General features: G+C 38.5%; 1 protein-coding gene across 1 annotated transcript; it reads right to left on the reverse strand.

The window, feature by feature from the left end:
- CLPTM1L (CLPTM1 like) lies at nucleotides 1-26,641 on the reverse strand. The gene is made up of 17 exons (XM_042048761.1): nucleotides 26,359-26,641; nucleotides 25,325-25,425; nucleotides 23,746-23,935; nucleotides 22,838-22,980; nucleotides 20,856-20,934; nucleotides 16,899-17,016; nucleotides 15,394-15,488; nucleotides 13,808-13,892; nucleotides 12,343-12,446; nucleotides 10,936-11,001; nucleotides 9,941-9,991; nucleotides 9,212-9,294; nucleotides 7,344-7,378; nucleotides 7,013-7,068; nucleotides 6,886-6,930; nucleotides 3,691-3,806; nucleotides 1-2,298 (listed from the first exon to the last, which is right to left on the reverse strand). Exons 1-17 carry the CDS (start codon nucleotides 26,539-26,541, stop codon nucleotides 2,220-2,222), a joined length of 1,629 nt encoding a protein of 542 aa, XP_041904695.1. The 5' UTR covers nucleotides 26,542-26,641; the 3' UTR covers nucleotides 1-2,219.
- Nucleotides 26,642-26,714: the final 73 nt, after the last annotated feature.

Raw genomic sequence — 26,714 nt, forward strand, 5'->3', positions numbered from 1 at the left:
TCCCATACGCCAAGTCTTTTATTTGGAAACGGAATGCATAAAACCATGACTTGAACAGGAAAGTCCTGCTCATTTTAAAGACTTAAAATGTTCTAATTTTATATGCTTTATGACTATTGTATAGGATATCATGAGGTCAGTGTCAAGAAATGCAAGACAGAAGACCAGTACACTCACAGTATGTAAAGGTGCAAGAGCAATTTTTCAACAGCTGTGCACAAAAATGGGCAATGAAACAACAAAAATACCCAAATATGATATTCTGGACTTTGAGAAGCTACTCTAGACGAACCAATGACTTCATTGTTTTGAAATGGCACAAAAAGGGAACGTGCTATATGCATTCTTTATATCAGGAAAACTTTTCACATACATTTAACTTAATGTGAAATACTAGTTTGCTTAACAGCAAAGAGCTCATTCCAAACAAATTCAAAACAGGTACAAGATACAGCAAATGCAACCCCAGTTTTGCATAGACTTACTTGGGTGTGTTTAATGCTAAAATCAATAATCTGTAGTTACAATTAACAGCATAAAGAGACTTTAACATGAACAGGAGATAAATATTCACTTCAAGACTCCTTTCCATTGCCAGCAGTGTGTAAGGAGGACTTCAGTATAGGAAAAACTAGTCTGTGGCAAAATACAATAGGCAGGCATATTTCCTTATCTTTTTGGGACCCAAATATTTATATGTTCAGACTTTTGCAGTACAGAACTGGATAAAATCCAGTTCACAAAGTAGTTGCAGACCACAGGAACTGACCTGTGTTTTTCAAAGTTATTCAGTGAATATTTTCAATTCATGACAAATTGAGGTTAAACAGCCTTGCACAAAGAGCATGCAATTTAATAAACTTAAGTATCATTATTTGTAAACTTACTGACCAAAGCAAAACTAGAATTGGAAACTACAATTCTGCCTTTTGGATTTTTATAATTGTATTTTATTTGCTGCTGAAAGGAATGCACTCCATATTTCCCTTACTAAGAAACTTGCTTTTAGAAATCTTTACAAAGATTTTAAATTTAAATTTTTTCTAACCATTTTTAAAAGTCGCTTCTAGATATAGCTGTGGAGTTTGGATTTTGGTATAATAATTCAACCTGATTATTTTTACAAATTTGAAAGAAACAGATCAAAATACTTCCCTCAATGATTCCATTCCCATGGAATTTTCGATTATATGAGAGGTACGAATTATTCTTTACCAGGCTATTTTTTTTTCTCTGTATCTGTGTAGTTTGTTGAACCTCTACTTGAGCACAACAATTCCATTTGAATGATGTGTGTTTCATCTAAAAAACAGGATGGGGCAAGGAGGGAGAGGTGAAAAGACTGAGGAATTATTCCCTTTGAAACATGACAGAATTGGCCTAGTAGGTCACTGCAGTACCAAATGATGAAGAATTTAAGAAGCGTTAAAGAGACTTTCCCAGCACATAACAATGATTTGCATTACATGAACACCTGGTATGCCAAGAAATCAGGTCTGTCAACAATGCAGAAGGATTTCTATAAACTTGCATACATATTGAAAGAAATCATGTTACAGTTTTTTCACACCTTCATTCAATTTAAGGAAACCGAAACCCTCTGCCATATTGCGGGCCAAGAACATGGCGGAATTTGAAGTTTAACAACACCATTTGCTTTATCCTATATTTCCAACAATATATTTTTTTAGCTCTGAATTCACAATTTCTACAATTTCTAACTCCATTATCACATTATCAAATGAGAATGACTGGTAATTAGCATATAATCCAATATTATACCTTTTATTTTTAACAGCCTCCAGTTTGGCAATAATTCTTGATTCTGCTGTTAACACAGTGTCTTGTTTTTTCAGTTTTCATAGCCTAGTGGCACAGGCACCACAGTTTCAGTTCGTGAGTGTCTTAAAAACACAGATTTGGATCTTAATTACAATGGTCAGGATGCTTAGGTTTTCACTGAAGAGAAGCTGAAGTGAAGGAAGTTTATATAATGTCATCTGGCAGACAGTAGACCTTGTGAGGACAGAAGAGGGTCTTGAAAGAGGCGGGTATCAAAACTAGATTTTGGCAATATAGAAGATGTATTGTCCATGTAGTTCTGTCATAAGCTTTAAAAATACTCTTATTAAATAAGTTTTTCCTTCCTTAAGACCAGGTAATACACAAAGCGAGTAAGAGTCCAAGGGTCAGAATCTTCTTCAGTTCTTAGTTATTCTCTATGAGCTTTTTTTTTTTGACTTTTCTTCGTAAGATTCTCCATACTCATTTACTCTGCTCTTATCCACAGGATAAAGCCTGGCAGAAAAAACCCAAATCATTAGTTACATTACAGTCTCCTATCTGAAGGAATTAAGTAGTTCTGTCATGCTTAATTTTAAAAGTTAATTTCTTTGTCATCATATTCTCTATTCCCATTTGTGGCAAACCCCAACATTTTTAAAGATTTGTACAGACATATCAGCTTCTTCACAATATGACTTAACCAGTTGTCTCATAACAGGACCTCTTAAGAGATGTATTAGCTCCCCTAAAGCTTAGCTGGAGTCTTTTCTCAAGCAATCCAGGATACCTCTCAAACTTGAAACCAGTGCCCAGCCCCTATCAGAAGCTGCTGACCTCTTAACTTCTACAAAAATAGCTCAGAAGGGGACCTATTTCACTACATTTTGGTGCAATTATATAAATCCCAAAATGAAGTCTGCAGTTAGTATTAATGATTAGTTAGATGTACATATCTGTGTTCTGGTAGAATGTGAACTTGGCTTAGAATTCTTGTTTGCTCCACATAAAAATGTTTCTTCTTGGCAATAAGAATACACTTTCTGTAGCTTCACTATGAACAGTATTTCATAAGTACTGCATATAACTTTCTTCCCCATCTGATTTTAGTTACTTGAAGAATCTGAAACTAGACAGACACTTAACTTACAAGAGAACCTGGTAAACTGTGTTTGCAAACTAGATAAACAGAAAAGCAGAGCAGGGCAGTCCCCAATCAGGTAACAGCCTTTACTACTGCCCAGCAGAGCAACTTGGAGAGCATGCCTAGGACACTGAGCACATGGAGATGTGGCCCTCAGCAAGGGTTAGAAGCCCAGAACTCTTAAGTGGTTTTGTGAACAAAAGCTTAGGATTTTCTCTCCTTCCCCTTACCTCAGGTATTTATGTCTCAGGTTTGATTTGTGGTTGGTTTTTGGTTTGTGGGGTTTTTTTTTGGTTGATTGTTTTTTTGGTTTTGTTTTTGCTTGTTTGGTTTTTGTTTGTTTGTTTTTTGGTTGGTTGGGTTTTTTTGTTGGTTTTGTTGTTTTTTTCTTTTTTTTTGTAACTTTCAAATCTGGTGAAAAGAAGGCTGTTTTGGGGAGGGAAAAGGGGTTACTGACAAAAATTCTGAGTACTGTGAGAAGAGGAAATTTTTGACTACTCAGTATCATGTCCAGGATTACTGTCAGTTATGGGAAAATGTTTCTGTCCCTCTTACTTGTATTGAGATCTCCTTTGCAGGGTGCCCTGCTCACCATTCCTTTCACTAGGCATATACATAGCTATCATTATCCAGACCATACTATACTATACATTATTACAGTATAAAACTTCAAGTCTATCCCAATCTATAGTTCTTTACAACAACAAGACAGAACCATCTAATAGCATTGTAAAAACTGTAATGAACATTAAAGGAAGTCATACCATCTTTGGTAGAGATAGACCAGGAACACAACATCATCTCTAAAGCACGCCAGCCTATGAGATGTTGGCATAGTGATGATAAAAGCAAATATATCATCAATAAAGGTGTTGAATGCCTACAAATTAAAGAAAAGTATGCTTCAGTTGGCTGTTAAGAAAGGAAGTTATCAGTCATACAAAGTTACAAGCTTCCTATGTTTTTCTGCAGGAACACAGACTTCTTCCATATTTATAACAACACTTAAAGGTTATGCTGCAAAACTAATTAATGCAAACTTTAAAATGCATTCTTTTAATGAAGACCATGCTGTCTACTACAGACCACAAGTTACAAGTAAAAAGGAAGTAGGACTGTTTCAGGTAAGTTAGAGTATTTTTATGGGAGGGGAAAAACACAGACTCAATTTCAGAGAAATCTTCAAAAGAAACTGGAAAAACCCCCACACTTTTGTTCATTCATTACTCAAATGACAAGACTTACAAAATGTCACTTCACTTTCGTTTTCTGCAGAAATTTGTGTAAAATTTGTTCATTTATTGCTCTTTAGAAGATTAACTTGATAGCCTTGGAAAGACTTCAAAATGTTTTCAGTGCTTTTCTGGAAGTAACCATATCTTGAATAATTTTCTGTATCACTTCCAATCAATTAGACATACTACAGGCTCTATTTCTGCAGCAATAATGAAAGGTAAATTAACAGAAATGCAACTCCTCTGGATCTGGCTCTCACCTAGAGGGAGGCTGCATGCATCAACTACAGTGCACCAGCTCTAGTGCTCATATGTTGCAATAAAATGTTCCAAATCACTAAAAACATCAGGAAACAAATTCAGCAAAGAATATGCACAGTTGGGTTAACAAACTGAGTCAGTAATGTGGCTCCCTGCAGTTTTAGCAAGCTGTACATTAATCCATACTATAAGAAGGGGGGCAAGTGATATAAGCACAGGATTTACTCTACAAAATGAACCAACGTTTATATGATGGAACAAAACACCAGCAGAAAATGAGGGTGTTGGACAAGAGAGAGTTCTGATTAGTTACAACAGAAGAGCTCTTTCTGTCAGGTCAAAGCAAACCCATCGATCTGAAGTGACTGAGGAATACAGATGGCACTTTTCAACCCTATGAAAAGGTTTGTCATGGAGCAAAAATAAAAACTTTGGCAAGCTGGAAAAGACAGCCTTTCCAAGTCAATACTCAAATGAGTGATCCTACAATGACGAAGGGAAGAAAAAGCTAAATGCTCCATCCTTCAGGCACACAGGCAGTCTTCATAAGCCACTGCAAGTGAGTGCACCAAGGCAACCCATCCAATAGTGTTTAGACTGGGTAATTTTTTTTGAGATTATCTCACTTGAAGGTACTCCTCATAAATGTATGAAGGGCATAAACGTTAAACCCACAGAAACTGAATAGTCAGAGGTCAAATTAAGGAAAAATGATCACAGATGAGCCCTCAGACTCTTCCTTTCACTTGAAGTGCAAAAGAGAGCAAGCAACTTTAAATATCCATTAAAAAAAGTCAATTACTCCCTCCAAAGCTCACAAAGTTAAACATAATTGAAAACAAAATAGACTTCTTTCTCCATGTACACAAGCTTTTGTTGTGGGTAGCCTAAATGCTACCATAAATGCTAACCATAAATGCTCTGTAGAAAAAGCTGTTCAGCAAGGTTGTACTGCTTAAAAGGTTACTTGGTTGAATAACCTCCCTTTGCTGTTTATTTAACTGCTGATGTCTCGGCTCAGTTATTATCTCTGGTGAAGTAGAATTGAGAAATTATTTCACTAATACACCTTCTGCTCCCTCCTCTTAAGAAACATGCTGATTTGCCTAGTGTATGCCCGAAATACTGTGTTTATTGTTATTTTTGTCTCTATTTCCACATCAAACACTGTTTATTTGCTATTCTACTACCAGCTACATTTCAATCTGTTTTCCTAGATGCACCCTGTTTCCTTAAAACATTAAGGCAGCAGAAAGTTAGACTGTTGCTATAGGCTCATAGAGATGGAAAAGCCTTTAAAGTCTCTTTAGATGTATACATTTTAGGTTTTTTGTCCCAAATCTTATATTCAGAACTGGATACCATTTCTTGAGCAGTTTTTAAACTGCTCCTTTTAACTGTTCTGGAGAATTGTAATATAGCAGCACAAAGGAAAAATAAAAGCATTTATGAGTAGAAGCACAAGTAAAAAGGGTACATGTTGATGGCATCAGGGTCTTGATGATCCCAGCACACCCAGCCAGGGTTTCTCAGGACACGATGATCAGGAAAACAAAGTACAGTACAAAAATCCTAATGACTGAGATTGGTGGGAAATGATAGAGTAAAAACACTACCAGCTCTTTACGGGTACAAGAACAAAACTAACGTATAGTTGCCATTGAGGCAGAACATAGGAGACATGGGGACTTAACAGTGGGTGTCCCTTGTTATCCATATCAGCACAAGGAATCCTGACTGGGACACTGGGGTCTATCATCTTGGTGTTTGAATACTACACAAACCACTTGGACACACAAGTGGGTGCTTGTGGATACACACCCATCAAAGCGTTAGTGAGCTGATTTTGTTTTTAAATAAACTCACCTTCCCCTCCAAGGTCTGCTACTGAGCTTGACTGCAGCACTGCATTATTTCCTACCAGGGCAATCTAGGCAGTGGGGACACCACAGTGCAGTCCCTCTTTCCCCATGGAACAACTCCCCTCATACTGGGTTTGCCCAGAAGCTCACAATTACCACCCTAGCACAGAACAGTGTGTACATTACTTCAGTCTCTGGTAGCTCCTGGAACTTGCCAAAATAAGGTCTTCAACCATCCCTAACTGTTTCTTGAGAACTATCCCTTGTCAGTGATGCATTGACATCTTCTTAAAATAATGCATTTAACTGAGACTGACAAATTTATCTGCAGGACCAACATCTGCACTCATGCAAGACAGCTGACAGTACAAAAAGCAGTATTATCATAAAAACTAGGATGCAAGTATTCTCATTATATGAAAGTCATTATGAAAAATGAAAGTCAGTGGTTTTTTTTGGTTTTTTTTAAGGACGGCTGCAAACAAGTTTAGTTCTTAAAAAAAACGTACACCATCCTTCAGCTACTTCTTATTAGGCTGCTTTTTACAGAAAATAATTTTCAAAAGGACTGCACCCAACTTTAAATTAGAGCTTTACTTACTTTGTATGTGAAAGCCTTCCATGGTAAGTGTGCAACAGATTTCATCTAGAAATAAAAAATATCAAATTGTAATAAAGTCTGCAAGAAGAGACTAGGAAAGTAGACTTTTATCACATTTCAATCTTACCTTGTAGTTTACAAATAGTTGGGGCAGCATAAACAGGAATCCAAAAGCATACACTCCTGAAGAGAAAGTATGGAAAAAAAACCAAATGCACAGATGTACATCACACATAATTAATGATTTGCACTTATTTTTTCCTGAAGAGAGAAGATGCATCTAATTCTTTTGTTCACTTTGAATTGATTCTTCTCCCTTTTTCAATCACTGTGATAGTTTAATAATAAGTTATTGCTCTGTATTACATGGATCCAAATGACAGCAGTTAATATTCTGCTTTTGAGTCTGGCCTTCATTTGAAGAAATATGAATAGAAAAAAGAACAGAAGGGACTCACCATTGACAAAACTGTTAATCAACCAGGAGTACCAGCTGCAAATAAAGAAGAGAGTAGAGTTATATTTCTCTTCAGCCAAAATTATAACACATCCTATACACGACTGTATGCTGACTACTCCAAGAAATGGCTATGTTACAAATTACTTCATGCAAGAACTAAATACCTCACATCTTCCTTGGATTAGGAGGGGCTCCATAGAAGGTACTTTAAGCAAAGGGTATTTATCAGTCCATACAAGAAGTTTCGAGAGGTTTATCACCTGTTTTTATACTTTTACAGACTATTCTAAGACTTCTGTGTCAATAATCAGATAACTAATATGAGATAATACTGTGCACTGAACCCTGACTGTATTAAAGCCTGCAAAGGTAACACTGTATTCTAAATATTAGAGACACACACAGTATATAAATATATTGTGCCACTCAACATGGCACAGTAAGGACTTGTCAGATTTCAAACAACAAATACCATTCAGTGCAAACCATGACAGTAGGTACTTAAAAAAAAAGGTAAATACAAGGAATCTACGTTTTTCCCTCCTTACATCTAATAACCCTCCCAGATGTTCAATGGAGCATAGTCTTAACAAAACAATGGCAGTACTACAGACAGTGATTGAATTCCATACTTCTGCTTCCAATCTTGAGAACAGCTAATAACTGTCATGCTCTGGTTACATCATTTAAAATTAAACTTGCACTGTTGTGTTACTAACACATTAATAGCAACATTACCGTTGTAGTAGTATTTCCGTAATCCACAAGCATTTAAAGAATTAATCAGAAAATATCTCCAAGATTAAAGGATAATCTACTGCCTAGATTACTTGTTGTCACATTTCCTTCCTGATTTAACAACGGCAAGACTTCTGTATTCTATTATATGAATTGTTTTCACTTCCTTAAGCTGCAGCTCATAAAACACCTGGAATATAGTATTTTTGAACACTAAAAAAATTCAAGAATTTTGTCAGAAAAGAAGAATTTTAAAATGCTGCATATTTGTTAGCTGCTTACTAAGGCAAAAACCTTTTGAAAAAAACCTGCTTTTCAAATAGCCCAGAAATTGCCCCAGTTTCTAGTATGAGTGTTATGGCTCATGTGTGCAGCAACAGCTTAAAATAACATTACAAAGAACTACTACTGCTTGTTTTCTCCCATCCCATCTGGGCCTAAGAACTATAAAAAAAATGCCTACATGGCCATCACCATGCTTATGTTTACAGACTTTTCCTACAACAAAGTCTCATGGCTGCACACTTGCTTGCATCTCTCCAACACAAAATGAACTAGCTGTTTTGAGTGCAAGGGGACAAGGGTCTCACTTGTTCATCAAGCACTGTGTGTCCAGCTCTTGCTGAAGTACTACTATGGTGCAGGAAGTCCATGGCTCTAAAGGAATAAAGAGCCCTTTCTCAAAAATGCTTTTGCTTGCTTGCCATCCTAGCTATCGTGTTTAGGAGCAGAGGAGCCTCTTGTTCAAAGAAAATAATTTTGTCAAAGTTTTTGCTTCTCTCCACTATTGGACAGGTTCAACCACTGAATTTCTTTCATCTCTCCTATCACCAACTGGTTCTCTGAGCATCAATGGCAGCTTTCTTCCTCTTCTTCTGATTGACAGCTTGCTCATGTATGCAAGCTACTGAGTTCTATACTAAAGTAATATCAGGTTACTTGTAAAATACAACAGCCTGTTGCTTACAGGATGTTAAAAAACCATCTAGACTCTTCAGCTTTAGATAGACAGAACAAGGAAGTTTCCAGTTCCTGACTTATGAATCAAACTAAAACAACCAATTTCCATAACCATGTAGAAAAAATGGGGAATGTTTCAATTCCATATAATTTATAGAGTTACAGTACCTTTTGTATTTGACATTCAGCAAGGAGTAACCTGCACCTCCAATACACAGTGGATAGAGCAAATATGACAAGTATTTCATAGCCTAACAGACAAGGAAAATAAGTTTGTTAGTTCACATTTTATATACAGCAGATTTTTCTTGGCATTAAATAGAAGACAGCGACATAATTTTTCCCTGAGAATCTTCGTCTATTCCCAATTGTCTGCTATCATTTCCACTATGCTTCCAGTTCTAGTGGTGGTGGTGAAAATTCCAAAGCCCAGTTCAGACAAGCAATCACCTTAGAGCATAGGCACTAAGGGACAGCACAAAGATCATGTCTAAAAGTAACTCCCTACTTAACACCAATGTTGTCACCTATGCCTAACTCCTTTCACAAATCAGGAACCACATGAACTTTCCTTCAGTAAAAGTAAGAAGTACAAATAACAAGTACAAATATCAGCTTTCAAATTTGTGAGTGACCTCTCTTCATCGAAGTCACTTGCAATTCTGCTTCTCAGAGCAAGGCTCCAACCAGATTCAACAACCGAAAGGATTATTTTGCGGTTTCCTTTTGTAAATTATCAGAATGAATCTTCACTACCTGATCATCTACACAATGATGATCAACTTGACAACTGTGAGAACATGGAAAATACATTTGTAGAAAAAAAGAGCAAACAAGTCAATCAACAGGTCACATGTACAGACTTTGTAGATCCAAAGACATAGAATTCCCTCTTACCTGCGCATCATATTCCTCTGTTTTCTTTTCAGAGTCATTGTATGCACCAAACTGCAATATATACAAAAACCATAATGAAGTCAGAACACAGAGGGAAAGCATTTGCTGTCCAACCCCCTGCATTAAGCAGGTAACAAAGCTTTTGTAAGCTTCTATGTAGGAGAGTCATACATTGTCCTGTGCAGCCTTCTAAATACAGGCAAAAAGATTAACCTTTCACCTCATATTTTACACAAAATTTCCAGGCTTCTTTGCTTAGAAAAATGCTGTTGAGACAGCAAAATTCACAAAGCAAAAGCAAAGCCAAGTAGCTAAAAATGTCAGATAAAGGAAGCATTTATTACAAACTATAATCATGGAGAGGTCGGTTATGGATTAACTCCACATGTCCAGAAATTCTGCCTGCTTAAACACAGTTCCTTGATTACTGACATAGGAACAAGCAGAGCCATCAGTCGCTCCAGACACCTAGATTTCAAGCAGCACAAAACCCCAGCACTTCTTGTGAAGAGAACACTGAAGATAGACAACTGTTTCTCCTACCAACAACATAAACTTTCAATGTAGACTGAACTTTGCCACTGCATGTTCTGCAGTCTCAGCACTTCATTTTTATCTAGAAGAATCATTAGGTTCATGAAAAAGCCAGTTTCTTATTTCAAAACATGATGTCACTTAAGAGTTGCCTTTCCAACACAGTGGCAGCAGCACAGTCCCACCTATTAAGATTTAACAGGACTGACAGAGAAGTTCTGAAGTTTCTTGCACCATAAATATACACAAATAGCTGCTTTTTCTAAAGAACTCAAAGAAAGTAACAGGTTTGAAAATGCTCATCCTGCTATTGGATTAAGCCATTCATAAAGAGATGTACACAGGAAACTTCTGTAATTTTTAAGAAGTCTTGACTTCACTAAAAGTCAAGTTACACAGTGACCTGGAAACAGATGGATGATTCAAGAGTGTAATCGTTAACAGGGCAATGTCTACTATACCTGAAATTTGGGTCTCAAACCTTGCCATCTGATTGTCATTTTCAAGGCTTTCTTCACTTTCCAGAGCTGTGATTAGCAAAAACAAAATGTGCACATAAAAGATTATACAAAGGAACATCAGGATTCAGATAATTAGAATCAAGATCCCAGAACACCTATTTTAAGCACCCATTGCATAAATCAGTAGCAGCCTGATTGCAGCACACACTGCCTGTGTCTACACAAACCAAATGCTGTGTCATCAAACAAGTACAACGTTGTGAGCCTGTACTATTAAGTCTCTTTATCAGATGATGTACTTTAAGTGAAGTAATTTAGTCCTTCCACGATATCTGGACTGCAGTGCCTAGGTGAGGTTAGCACCAACATGCCCCCCAGGTCAGGCATTTAGAAAATTCCCCAGTAGTCACCTGCCAAGCAAGTTTTTACATGCCCTCGATGAAGGTGCCTCAGAACTCCTGATTAGGTTGGTGCTTACATGGCCATTACCTTTCAGTAGTGGACTACAAGCAAAAATCAGTGAATCCACTGAATTATTTGGTTAATTACTGTACAGCTGTAACAGCCTGACCCTAATGTAAACCAAAAGTTTCAGTTCACCTGAAAATTTACTCACGTACCCACATTGCTATACAGATTCGACAACTTAGGCAATGCAGCACCCCAGGAGAGCTACAGCCCATGAAGTTTTTTGTGGACAAGGTTTATTTGTTTAACTTTAGATAAACCAATATTCTCTTACTCACCATATATTCCAAACAAAAAAAAAAAAGGGGAATAGGGTAAAGACGATCCTTTACTGTTATCTCTGATGCAAGTAAGAAAATTCTTACAGCATCAATGTCACTATTAGTACTGCACGAGAAACAGGAGTTAAGAACAAGCTGTGAAGAAGTTCTTCCTAGCAAATTCCTCTGAGATGTACTGTCCATATGATTACTGTCACTTTGAGACAACTGTGCTACCTGCAACCCACTGACTAGACGAGGACTTGCGGAATCATGCACACAGGCAGCAGCCTCCTCCTTTTCCTCCTTCCCCAATCACCTCAGTCCTGACACTGTCTGTGGGCACACAGCCTGCTCTTCCACAATGCTTCCATGCAGGCTTCTTGACATGGTTGTACTTGCTTGGCCAGGAGTGAGGCCTACCAGATGATGTGATAGGTGGAACCTCAGCATCACTCTGTGTTTGGTTTCTACAGTATCCGCTGGACCATCCCAGAAAAACTGGTACTTCCAGTTTAGTTATTTGATCAAGGGACATAATCTCCTCTGCCACTGATAGCCAAGGACATGCAAGCTACAGCAAAATTTTCCAGGAACAAGTTTAGCATTCTTTTTTTACTGTAAACTATGGATGTTGCTGCAAATACTGGTATCTGGTGCTACAGCTTTAAGAACTCACCTCAATCACTGCACCAACACCTGCGGGGATCAGTACCAATAAACTTGTTTGTTCATCCAAAAGGAAAAGAAATATTACCACAGTACTAAAGCACCGCCAAAGCACTAGACAGGAAAAATGAAAATGGAAGGCTTATTAATATTTAAATGAACAGCTGAGATGACAGAAGACTGATGACCTATTTAGTGTAATTCTGTCTTACACAGTTTAAGCATAAGTTATTCTGATATACTTTTGATATACATATTCTGATATACTTCTTGATATATCTAGTGGTCCTAGAAACAGCCAGTGGTCTCCAGACAAATAGGGAACAAAAACATTTTATGTAATCTTTATCACAGGAGCTGAAAGAAAATTGGAACATTTAATGAACGCTTCTGTACTTCAGCTATTCAGCAATGTCTCAGAACTATTAGGAACTACATGGACATGATTCGTGTCACTAGGAAGCCGAAAGGCTGTGAGACAATATAATGTCACTCTTTGAAACTCATTTATTGTTTATAAATGTTAAGTCTTTTCAATTTGACTTTACTGAGTTTTGAAACTGGCAATTGACTCTTATTTCTGAAACTCCATGGACCGTTTTGAATTATTATGAACTTTCTGGCATACACATGCCAACAGCAGTACAACTGCTTTAGAAAAACAAATGCACTCTCATAAAAATGATACATGCATTTTCTACATGAGAAAAACATGTTGATCATCATAAATTTTTTTTTCCCCCTCGTACAGATAGTCCTTACATGTTTTAATCCATCTGTCAATATGACAGAATTAGGGATAGTCTCAGAGGTCAAGTGACTCCAGGTTTATAATTTTGCTTTATAATCAAAATTGGAAAAAATCTATTGGAAAAACCTCCATCTGTGTCTAGGAAGGCTTGGCAGGATGCCAGATCACTAGGTTTCTCTCATCTTTCTGATAAACAAATCAAATCAAATCAACCCTCCCATGCTCTCCCCCTCCCCCACCCCAGGAGCCTCTATTGCTCCTGTTTACATCAGAGCCCAAATCAAGCAAGAGATTACACTACAGCACTTTCCACCCACAAGTATTTTGGAACCTGTAGTTATCTAGAAGGAACACAAGGGACTCGTAGAACAGCATTATCCATGAAAGCACATTCTCTCCACCCACAGAACAACTTCTGGTCTTCATTCTTTTGTCAAAGTACTTCTCTGTTCCTTCAGTAAGGAAAACGTGGTAACTGACTCAATATTAATTCCCAATTCCAAGACAGTCAAACCTCAGAAGTGAAACAAGTGCTCAAGAGATACCTGAGCACAGAACTAACAAAGTTAGAACCATCTAACTGTGCAGACTGCTAGCCATCTCTTAAAAACCATCTCATTTTGCTATCTCTGTGAACCTACAAAGTGTCAACTTAGAGCAAGACTGAAAACACACATCCTAAAATAGACAGCGTATAGACAACACTTTGCATTCTAGTCCATACCTGCTTTTGTTGACATCCCAATCATGCTCCTCTTTTTCTTCCAAAAACTGATGTCATTTTTAAATGCAAGGAAATCAAAGAGAAGCTGCAAATAGGAAGAAACATACTCATTTGCTTGAAACATGCACTAGTTAGAGACTGAAAATGTTAACAATGCATTCAACATGGCATTAAAAACCCCCATTTTAGAAGCTACAGAAAAGAAAATTAAGATCCACAAATAAAAGCTAAAAAGAAAAGCTGTTTCATAAGCCCATCCTCTAAAAGCAGTACAAAATGACAGGATGAGTTTCAAATACTGCTACCATTGCAATGCTGTACAAATCACCATCCTGTAAAGAAAGTCAGGGACTCAGTACAGGGTAACTCATCACAGAGGGTGAAGAACGAGGACCCAGAGGAACCACACACCTCCTTGAGGGACCACAGAAAGGCATACTAAATTAGACTGAAAATGCTCTGCATTGGACTGATAGTCAATTTAGGTTTGGATAATACCAAAGCTTTAAAAAAAAAAATCATACAATATAGCAAGCCAGGTTTCCTCTGTCAATCTGTACTTCCAGGACCTTTTAGAATTCAATTTATTTGTAGGAAGCTTTCTTATTTTCTTCAGTATTTTCATTTTGCATATTTTTCAGTATTTCCTTTAAGCATGCAGTGTCTTAAAAAAATTCGAACACAGATTCCAAAAATTCTTGCGTCCATGGATTTTAATGAGAAAGTTTTCAGTTGTTTTTGTGGAATTTGTTTGTTTGTTTATGGGAAGGGGTTGTTGAGGTTTTTTTAAAATTATTTGAGAAAATGATCACAAAAGAAAAACGTATCAGAAAAGCTTGTCCCAGTCTACAGATACTTTGCAACCTGATAAACAGAGTGGAAAAATTAAATTAATATGTCATAGAAGTCTAAGGCTTTCCAATCAAATTAACTGTATGTAATGTAAATATAAAGACACATAACATTCCAGGCAAGTTCTTATCTTTCCCAGAGTATGGGAATTATGTTGAGTGTAATTGCAGATTACAAAAATGTTCAGTGTCTAAAATCAAGATTCCGATTTAAGCCAATGCTAAGAAAGAGACAAACAACAACAACAACAAACCATGAGTGCTCCACACTTTACAGTAACATTTTTGAAAGGAATTTATTTCAGCCGATCTAAATTTCTGCAGGGATTAGAAGTAAGAGACTCAGACCCTAGTACAGGTGTTCCAGCTATGCCACTGCAGTGGTAAACCTTGTGAGAAGTCAACAAAATTTAAACCAATGTTGACAGGCATATTAATTCTAGGGACTTTGGTTCAACTACAATGTAAAAAAGTGATAATGAAGGTAATGTTTCATATTTCAGTCAAAACTGTTAGTTTCTATATAATTATCTCAAATTTCTGCCTTATTTAAATTTTTCATATTAATTCTGTATTGGAAATATAGTTGACTTGTACCAGAAAATGGCTCCATTGCTCTAGTGAAATTGCTATTTTCAAGAATAACTCTTAATAAATAAAACAGCTGAAAGCCAGACACACCCCCCTCCTTTTTTTTTTCATATTATGTACTTCCTAAAACCTAAAACCACTTACATGGAATGCTGCTACGAAGAATGTCAAAGCCAGAAAGTACAAGTTAGTATCAACAAAAATTCCTTTTACTTCATCTGCATCCTTTTCTGAAAACCCTATGAAAAAGAACAAGTCACTGTGCAAGAAGTACCAGACAGTTCATTGCTGTTATGCTCAAGTCCAATATGAAAGGAATCTTACGTCACCTGCACAAGTTTTTTTAAGGAATCATAAATCCAAAACATGATGGAAGCTTTACTGGTAAAATCCTAATCTATCTGTATTTTGGCAAGATATATGGCTTGCCATAAACAAAACCCATCAGTTACAAGCCTTTAACTTATATAATTACAATGTGGTTTGTAACGTGCCTTTAACATGTTGAGTAATTACAACCTAAGCTGAACACCTGACAGACAAATGGCAAGACACAGGAAATCATTTTGGCCTGAGTGAGAAGTAAAAAAAAAAGTTTTTCAAATTGACCTCTGAACTTTAGTTTGATAGATAAGAAGAGTGAGCTCCACATCAAAAGTTGAAAAATGAAAAAAAGGACTACACTGTAAAGCACAACAAAAGTCAGTGAGAAATATGGTCACAGATGCAATATTATGATTGAAGTCCACAGTTCTCAGAAAATACACAATGCTGTGTTTATGGCAATGGTGCTTGAGTTCAGCACCAGCTTACTTTGCCATCACAGCAAGAACGTGGCCATTTTCAAGTGATTTTGGAATTTTGCTACTCATCTAAGGTGACTGCTCCAGAAATTATTCCAACAGGAAATTTTCAAACCTTATGTTTCACTACCTATACACTTATGGGGAACAAGCAGCATCTTAGACAGGCTTTTTTTCCAGGCAGAGGAGATAGTCCTGGGATGAGAGGTCTTGCTATCTGTGCCTTTCACAAGACAACTGAGGCATGGAACATGAAAATTTCAATTCTGAGGATGCTTACAAAAAAATTATGGACAAGTGATGGTGGACAAAGGCCCTACACAAACTCTGAGCAAGCAATTACTTGATTATTTCAAGACCATTATGTTTAGCAGACATACTTGTAGCTTCAATATACATTAGCCTGAGCTAAGGAGAAGCAGTTGGATTTTACTTAGGATGGCCTGCCTGTATTTCACCGCAGATATATGGCTACAGTGAGCAGCTGTATATAAACCTTGTATCAAAGCCTATGTACCACTGATCCAACTTTTCTGTTCCATGGATCAATAGGGGAAACCCATGATGAAAATGCTCTTCTTGATTATGTCCTCTTATGCTGTTACAGAGTACTATTCAAATAAAATTCATTTTAAAAATGATTAATTTACCTCTGTATTCTTGTTCCCTACCACATGTCAACATGTATTTTTATCTTTAACTTAAGGTGAAACAACACAAGATTTGTAGCATTAAACCTCTTCACCAGCTATCCAGAAAAAGAAGTGTCATCTATGTATATAAAAGAAACAAACTGAGGGGTTAGGTTGTGGTTTCTTGGCTTGAAGTCATTAAAGGTAAGCGTACCAAATTGCTGGAGGGAGTACACAGCATCCTGCATGTGGATCCAAAATCGGAGTTTTCCAAGAGATATTTTGTCATATGACACTGTAAGAGGTAGCTCTGTTGTTGAACGATTTATAACCTGCATTTCAAAAAGACATAGTTTCATTTTAATAGCAGAAAAATGGCAAGAATTACTTCCATTCATTTTTTATTAAATAAAGTGATTGTATCACACTATAGTTTAATCACACAATTTTAAGAACTCAGATTGTTTTTTAAAGGGAATAAGATCTTAGACTTCTATACCATGCTTGAAGTCTTTGTGTTTTTTCCAAGAAATGTTTAAATTAGCAGCTTGTTCTGTTCAAGTTCCTATAGCAACCTCACTGTTCTTGTATATAAATGCCTCGGAGATGGCAGCATAAAGTGGGGAAAATGTGCTTAAGATAATTCTTTTGACAGCTCTTCTCTGAATGTACACACTGTGATCACCTCAACTAGAATATTATAAAAAAAAACCCCAAAACTCAGCCAACAAATAAATTGTAGCCCAAAAGCCACAGTCAGAAGTTTACTACATTGAGGCTGATTTTGAGAGAAATTGAAAGGATAGGGAAGCAAGATGATGCCACTAGCTCAGACTAGTGAAAACACCACAGCTAAAGCTAAGTAAGATAACTTCGGGATCTGGGGTATCACAAAAACTTTCTTCCTGCCCCCCAAAGAATAAATTTCAGCTAATCCTACTCTATCATCTATGCGTTACTTAAGCTGGAAAAAAGAAGTCTTAAATTGCCTCAGCTCCTTCTGCATGACAGTTGTCCATATCCACCTCTCAAACAGGTTTAAAAAAAAAAAAAAAGAAAAAACCCCTTGTCCTCTCAGATGATAGAATACTCAGCAGCTACCTCAGTACAAGTTCAGGCAGTATGTTTTACATTTCCAAGGATAGCTCAGGACTACAGATGAGCAGACACTTTGCAAGAATTCAAGACCTACTGCTCCAGGCTCCTAATTACTCCCAATCATAATTCCCATCTCAGACCTGCTACTCTACACTGCATCTCTTTCTACAGTAATTAGTTAGCTGACACCTAACTGAGGTGAATGGACTTCTTCTGATTCTTGTGACACAGAATATAGTTTTAGGCTCCCCACCTATCAGTCAGATGTGAACTGAGGGCTACGTTTGTTCTCCCATTCGTTCTTTCCTCCAGTAAGTACAAACAAATCTCAATCTCACCACCCTCCCAAGACTCTTTAAGCTTTTCAGACAGTGGCAGAACATGCAGGCAAATGAGGGTGAGGAAGGGAAGCTGAGAAAGTTTTATGAATACAGCAGATAGAAAAACTTGAGAAACTAGAACAGTGCCAGGGATCTCTGGACTGAACAGAACAGAAAAACAAGTGTGGTTAGAGCCAACTGTAGAGAACGCTGGGAAGATTCTACAACTGTTTACCAAAAACTATATAAACATCTTCCAGACTGCTTCTCCTTTTCAAAGGATCCCTGTAATTCGTCTCATTTCAATTTCTCAGTCTATCAAAGACAGCATCAACATATATGGGAGAAAGGGAAAATAAATTTTACCTGTGGAGGATGAACAAGCAACAGAAATTTTGCAACTGCTTGGGTAAGCAGCACGTGGCAAGTGCACTCTCCACAGACAAAGAACTACTAGGGTGGAATTAGGGGTAGCATAGAGAGAAAATTGGATTGCAATAGAAGACAGAGATGGAAATTCTAAAATAAAGATAAGATTAGAAGAATGAATTCTTTCTCAACATTCAGCTAAAAGCCCACAAGTGGTGCCTCACAACCTCGATGTGTGACGGTTGCTAAGCCTTTGAAAGCAAGGAATGACCGAATCCCTGCAATACAACCTACTCTTGCAGTATGGCATCAGAGCATCACACATTACTTCTAGCACTCTACTTAATCAATACTACAAAACAGTGTGCAAACACTGCAAATAAGTTCAGTGGTATGAATTTTAAAATGATCTCTTTATTAAATTCCGTGCAATCCCCAAAACCCCAGCATTGGCAAGCACATTTAAGAACATGAGGAACATAATCTCTACACTGCAGTACTTACCACAGAAGGCCTACATCTTGATCAAAATCAGAGTCAGTTGACAATCTATACAGCCCAGCACAAGCAGGAAAAATGCATCTTTAGCTCCATGATTTTAGGTCAGGCATAGAAAACAGACACTGTCTGTGCCCCTACTTACAGCAAATGTTAACCTGGCTCCACCAAAGCTGCACCACCTTCTTTCCTTACTCTTCCCTGCTCTTCACTTACCCCTCATTCTCTCACAGAATGTTTACTACAGGACCACTCTTGCTGCAGGGCTTAAGAGCCTTTAGACCAGCCACTACTGAGATATCACATAAACCACTGCTGAAGGGAAAGTTGGCTGCTCTTAGTGGAATAGCCTTTGCAGCACTTCCCAGGATCTTTAATGACTTTCTGAGGCAGTGAGTTACAACAGCATTAACTGTGACATGCATGACAACTGCAGGAATGTCATTAGTAACATGAGAATGCTGAATTTATTTGTGAACAGGGTACATGACTTGACCAGTTATTAGTTCACATGAATGTACTGAACTGGACTGGATGAGCTGTGATAAAACTTAAAACAAAGGACTACGACCACTAATAGAGATATTACAAACGTGTATCTAAAGAAATACTGGACAAAACTATCTGCTATCAAGACTTGTAACAAATGTTCACGAGTTTATTTTGTTGTACAAATTTGGGGTGGAAGGGATGCAAGTTTGTAAAGATTCTCCTGAACACCAAGTAACAAAATTCTTGGTCTGAGCGAAAGTAATGAATTGGATAGACAATTTAGAAAGTTTATGGGAAGTTGACATCTACCAAGGCTTCCATCTAGAAGATGGAGAATCCAGACGTGCTCATTTAACAGTTTTGTGACATTCCCCAAGACTGCTGTTCTCAGTAACTCCAATAAACAAACTCCAGGTCAGTGCAACTGAAAAGAACTGCAAAGCTTAACTAAGAGCTGCTAAGATCAACATGATTTAGATATAGGTGACTGCCATGTGTAACCTATAGCAAAGGAACTGCACGATTTCCTACAAGAGAAGAGTTGGGCAAAAACTGAATACAGAAATTCTACTTAAATTTATAATTTTTTTTTTTTTAACTGCTGGAGTGACTAAACATTAAAGCAAGTTGCCCATATAGGCTGTGGCCTCTCCATCCTTAGATATAACCAAAACTCAACTGGAAAAGGTCGTGAGCAACTCACTCTATGTGATCCTACTCTGAGAAGGGGCATTGGACTAGCAATCTCCAAAAATCTCATCCAACTTCACCCTTCTGTAGTTCCATTACTGAAGTTTCAAAGTCCAGATTTATTTGAGAGCACAAAATCATTGGACATACTGTTAACTCCAAGCTTTCAGGTGCTCAAGTTACTCTAACATGACAGAGAGCAGCACCAAGAAATTTAACCACAAGTGAATTTTGAAGAGGTAAGAGAATAGCTACTGACTTCTCTCAAGTGTAGCTCCACTATCAGCTGTGGATATGTCAATATGCTTATTTCCCTTGAAGGTATGAGAAGCTACTCTGGGGTGCTAACAGAGCTTCTTCATCTTAGGGAGTCAAACTTCTGAGGAGACGGCTCCTGCTGCTGCTGGTGCTACCATGACGTCCTCCATATCCACCCAAAAGGCAGAAGCCACGGAATCCAAACATCTTTGGTGGAATAGAAGACAACACTTGACAGATACTTCTGCCAGACAGAAGTCTCAAAACACATATCCAGCTTCTGCAGTTACCACAGTAATCACATTAAGTTAAATGGTCATTGAGTCCTTTTGTGCGTTTCTACTTTTTCATTACAGCAAGCAACCTATGAGAAAATCTTAATTAAAACAACATTGAAGATAACTGTTAAAACTTTTAAATGTAATTAAAGGTATTCTATTACTCACCATCAAATCTTTCACTCTGTTGCTTAGCTGATCAATAAATAATATTGGAAGGTAATGCACTGTCTTCCCCAACTGAACCCTAGGATGTTTAAACATGGATTTTATGACTGTAGTGATCTAAAAAGAAAACTACTTTTATTCAAATTAGCACTCATTCATCACTTTCAGATCTACCCATGTAATTTCCCACCATCTTGTCAGGCACATTTTCTTTTAACACACAGCAAGAAACTAGCCACTAGCCTAGAATCAATCTTTCATTGAAAGATATCTGTACTGAAATATTTTGTTTGTTTTTACTCTTCTGTAGAAGGACAGAATAAGCAAATAAAAATACAAATGAGATTGGTTGTGATGATGCTGAAGCTTTTGCACGACCAAGGGAAATTTAGAAGTCTGTGGAAGAGAAACATGCCAAAGTTTACTGCCACATATTTGTATCCTTCATCACAAATATCCCCCTCCTACTGTGACCATGACACCTCTCCACCATCTCCCCCACTCCTCTGTGCCCAGCAGGACATCAGTCACATGCTCTAGCCCACATGGGACCATGAATGTGATGGCTGATGCACAAATGGGAAGGCCAGATACTACTGCAGGGAGCATACAAGGAGCAGAAATCTTCTCTGCCATCTACACAAGCTCTCATTTGGATTGCTCTACCACCTCACCAACCTGCACGAATCCAGTTAAAACTTCCTAGCCTTCAAGCCCTCTATCAAATTGATTATTGTAAAGTTATTAGCAAATTATGATCTACATGCAATTGCTTTGTCAGTATCTTAGAGAAGTATTTAGCCCAATGCCCTAACAGACACAAATTCTTAATGTCTTCACTAAAAAGGCAGTCATCTACACTGTGATGTTCTTGGTAGAAATCTAAGTAGCATAATGGAGACTTTTAAAGGCTGAAAGTTGAATTTTAGCTGTCAACAAAAGAAGGAAGTCTCTATGCATGCTAAGAAAGACTGCATAATAAACACATAATGTGCAAGAGTAACACAGAAAAGTACTAAATTGAGGTTCAGAAATAGTGCTTGGTTATTTAACTGAAGTGATTTCTATGTAATCACTATGATTAAAGCTATTGTTAGTGATACTGCAGCAGGTTGTTCCATATCCAAACTATTTTCCTGTATAATGCAATAACAAAACAGCACCAATGCAAATCAACCAGAAAACATGTCCTCGTTTATCAACCCCACTCCAACAACCCCTTCTTGCTGTCTCGGGTCTATTTTATGAGTTACTAAGTTTATCTCTTCTCCTGGGAAGCTATCCCAGAACCCCAGGGTCTGCTGGTAAACCAACTACTTCTGGATTTAAGTAGAGAAAGGCATTAACATACAGCTGCACAAGCCTATACGGCACTACTTATATGCTTGATACTGGAAGCGATTGAAGTAGCTGTGAGTAGAAGCTACTGCCTGCACCTAGTGGCCTAAAAACCCATCCCTGCTTGTTAGTATTTTCTTGAGGAAAATGACATAATGTAGGAACACACAGTGTCAAAGTAAAATAAAGCCAATCATAAAGGGAGAAAAAAGTTATCACAGGAGATCAGCCATGCTTCTTCAGCACTTCCAGTTTGTACAGGTAACTCGTAGATGAAGGATAATTGGAAAGGGTCAAGGGATGGCAATTGCTCTGAAGGCCAGAAGGACAACTGGAGAACAAATGGGTTTCAAGCCTGCTGTAGCATTTTACCTGTATCTTCGTAGCGCTGCTTTGCCTTACTATGATAACTCCACACACAGAAAGTATTCTAAACTCTGAGCTGCCCAGGAACCAGGTGTCCCCAGTAAGGTTTTCTAGTACATAATACTTTAGCAGCAATTTGTCACTACGAAAATGCAAGCATTTTTGTCTCTAGGTGCCCACTTAAACGTAAAATACGAAAGAAGGTCAGGGAGGACTTTAGAAGAAATGTGCCATAAGTTTATAATAACATATCTGACAAAATTAAGTCATTGACTTACATTTTCATGTAACGGTGAACGTCAGCAGGGAGGGATGAGCCATCAAACACAAAATCTTCCACCATGACATTTAAGGTTAGTCTTGACCTCCAGTGAGAGACAGGTTCATCCAGGGCATTGGTCTGTTCTTCTGCTTCAATTTGCTTTAAAAAAAGAATAAAAATACATACTGCTAACCAACACAAAATTTTGAACAGGGTAATAATCTAAGTCACAGAATCCAGGGAGTCATTAACTATAATAAAAATCAGAAGCCCACTAAGAAACACTTTACCGTAATTTTGACCAGATCAAGTATTTTGCTCAAATACAAAATAATGGATTATAAAGGCCCACCACAATCTGACACTGAAAAACTTCAGTGTCCATTCACAGCCTTGTTCATCAAGAAGGAATATTCACCTAATTAATCTTCATACCTTAGGAATGTGGATACTAATAAGAAAAAATCACTTTGAAAACAGGACTGTACAGTAATCAGATGTAACTCCAAAACAGTCCAAAGGATGTGAATGATCCTCCAAACATTACCTGTTTGTCTTCATATCTTATTCTGCTATTTTACAACAGCAAAGCGTATTATTTCACATTAATTCAATTCACTATAGAAAGGGGCACCATGCTGTTACAGAGCAATACAGTATTTCTACAAAAAGCAATGAATCCTTGAAGCAATTATTGTTAACTAGGGAAGTACTTTAATAACTAGTCAGTGTTTTAAAGTGCTCTGCCTCTGCTCTGCTGAATAGTCTGCTAGTAGCATGATGATCAAGAAGAGGATTTTTTTTTTCCCATTGTATCATCATTAGTTTAAAGATGCAAGCACAGCAATTATTAACACTAGAAGTGTCTATAAAAGAAATTACTTATTTTGCAGATGTTATTCTATAGATGGAACACACACCTACCTGTGTGGCTGATTCACCAGTGAGCAAATTAATCTCTTCTGGTTTGGGGACCATGTATGTGGTTAGAGGGCTTACTATATGCACCTGCTTACCATCATGCCATGGCAAAATACCAGCATGATGAAGAAATACAAATGCATATAATGTGCCATTATTTCGGGTTTTCTTTGGTACAGAGACATTCACTGTCCTAAAATACAAAATAAATACATTATGAGATGACATAGCACATGCTGAAATATTTAGCTATTACTAAACATTTGGGTTGCCTGGAACACAACAATTACTTCTGGCTGACATGTTCCATGGCTGGATAGGGTCATTTTTTATACTCCAGTACCTATCACAATATTGTCTCATTTGTATTTTTATTTGCATTTCCAAAGTTTTACTATCATCTTAAGATAGTTTAATCTTTGTCCACTTCATAATTTACTGCCCTAGATAACACAAGACTGCATCATCTTTTGTTGCTTTTCTTTACTGATAGGTCACAGGGCCAAAATATGACAGCACTTGTAAAAAACAGCCTCCCATGTGCTAAATATGTATCACAGACCACATACATGATACAAAGTTTAAAAAGAAAATCACAAAGTTTTGCCATGCACTTTGCATTAATAAAATATCTTCTCAGCTATGGCACATCAAGCACAGAACTCTAAACTGGAGCCCCAAACCATGAAGTCACTCTCCTTGTACTAGCCAAGAAATCATCCTACTTGCACCCTTGCATAATGCCTCCTCTATTCCTGTAGTCTTGCTCAGCTTATTCTGCTCTGAATACTTTCCACGGCTTAGCAGACCCTGTCATTAAAACAATTCTTATAAGGTCTGCCAGAGATGAAGTTTAATATGACCTAAACTGCAACCAACAAGTTCTTTAATCATAGAAAACACAGAAAGTGAAAGAACCTGGGAGACTGCAGTAAGAGAGTGAGAGAGTGAGGCAATTATTACAGAAAAACAAACAAACAAAAAGTGAGGCAAACAACAAAACAAGTGAACAAAACAAGTAGTTCCAGTCAACTTAATTGTACAAAGCGCCTATGTAGACGGCACTGTTACACTAAAAAATTTCTCTAAGGGCACAATCTTGGCACCTCTATCTGTTCAGAAGATGCCCAAACCCTAAATTATCAGAAAGAAAGGTTTTCTTGTGTGACTATTAGCAGAGAAACAGTTATGGAACAGCATGTTGCTGAAACACAGGAAAGGAGAACATGGTCTGACATCCAAGTCCTGTTCCAAGTCTGAAGCCACAGCAGTTAAGAACAAAACATAACATGTGTAGCCAGCGTCCTACCTATGTGATTAGAGTCAAGTCTTAAGCATTCCCAGGCACATTTGTCTTTAGATTTTCTCAATGGAAGGAAATTTTTACTATTATAAGCAAGGCACACTTCTGCAAAATGTTTGCCTATATGGCTGAAAACAGCACGCTGACCCAAGCTAACCAACAGGGAAATCCACCTTGCTTCATGCATACTTCTGTCCATGTAACTCCTAGCTAGGATGCACACTTCAGAATTAAACAAAGAACTCTGATACCTTGGATACTACTGGTTCAGATCCTTACCTTTCAAATTTGGACTCAATATCAAAATCCTCCACATTCAAAACGAGATCTATATTACTCTCAGCACCAATGCTTGACCGTGTGGTAGTATACACGCTTAACTGAAACCAAAACACAGCACAGAGAAATCAGAGTTTGGAAATAAATTCATGCATCACTACGTTTAGAGTACAGGTCTGTCTTACATCTTCACTAATTCCCCCAGGTGCAGGAAGGCTGTATATGCAGCAAAAGAAAGTAGTGTACTCAAAAAAGTCTTTCAGCTCCTTTTAGGGGCAGAAACACAGCCCCTAAATAAATTTTAATGAGATGACCTGTTCTGGAAGTTGAAGAAAGTGAAGCCATTTCACAGAATCAGAGAATTGTCAGGGCTGGAAAGGATCTCAGGAGATCGTCTTGTCCAACTCCCCTGCCAAGGCAGGTTCACTTAGAGCAGGTAACACAGAACACATTTAGGTGTGCTCAGAATGTCTCCAGAGAGGGAGACTCCACTATCTCCCTGGGCAGCCTGTTCCAGGTGCTCTGCCACCCTCAACATAAGGAAGTTCTTCCTCACATTGAAGTGGAACTTCTTCTGTTTTAGTTTATGGCCATGACTCCTCATTCTGTCGCCACTTAAAAAAGTCTGGCACCACTTAAGAGCCTGGCACCATCCCCTTGGCTCCCGTCCTTCGAGGTATTCACATAAATTAATAAGATTCCTTCTCAGTCTTCTTTAGACTAAACAGGCCCAGCATTACTTCCGCAAGGCTGCTCTAACCAGGATGTGTATGACAGCAGATATACGAAATCAATAAAAACACCCGAAGCCAAGTCCTACCCGTGCACCAGCCAAGGGCGCTCTCCACAAGGCCCAGCACTGCGAGAGGGCGTGGGAGCGGCTGGCCCGGGGGGGAGCAGGGACAGCGGGCAGAAGCGGGGGCAGAGGGCACGCACAGGGACGGAGTGCAGGGGGCAGGGACAGGGGTGCTGCCGAGGAGCCCGAGACTTGGGCGGTGCGCCGGGGGGCCGAGGGCCGTCCCCGCCCCGCTCACCTGCAGCTTGGGCCTCCGCGCCAAGTAGGGCCAAACGCATCCCCCGGCCGCGCCGGCCGCGCCGTCCGCCGCCGCCGGGCAGGGCCGCGTGTAGACGATGCCGTACATGACCCAGCAGGTGTGCGCCACGTACACGGCGAACACGCCCACCACCAGGCTGGTGAAGGAGCTGCGGCTCAGCATGCTGACAGTGCCGATGGTGATGGCGGCGGCCGCCCCCGCCCCCCGCCGCAGCCCCGCTCGGCATCCGCCGCCGCCGCTCGCGCATCCCCCACGCGCCGCCCACCCCACCCCGCCCCGCCGGCCCGTCCGTCACTTCCGGCGGGCGCGGGGGGCCCCGCCCCTCCCCCCCCCCC

The sequence above is a fragment of the Corvus kubaryi genome, unplaced genomic scaffold, assembly GCF_017639235.1.
Source record: "Corvus kubaryi isolate FWS band 111438036 unplaced genomic scaffold, C.kubaryi_AGA036_p1.0 68, whole genome shotgun sequence".
Taxonomy (NCBI): domain Eukaryota; kingdom Metazoa; phylum Chordata; class Aves; order Passeriformes; family Corvidae; genus Corvus; species Corvus kubaryi.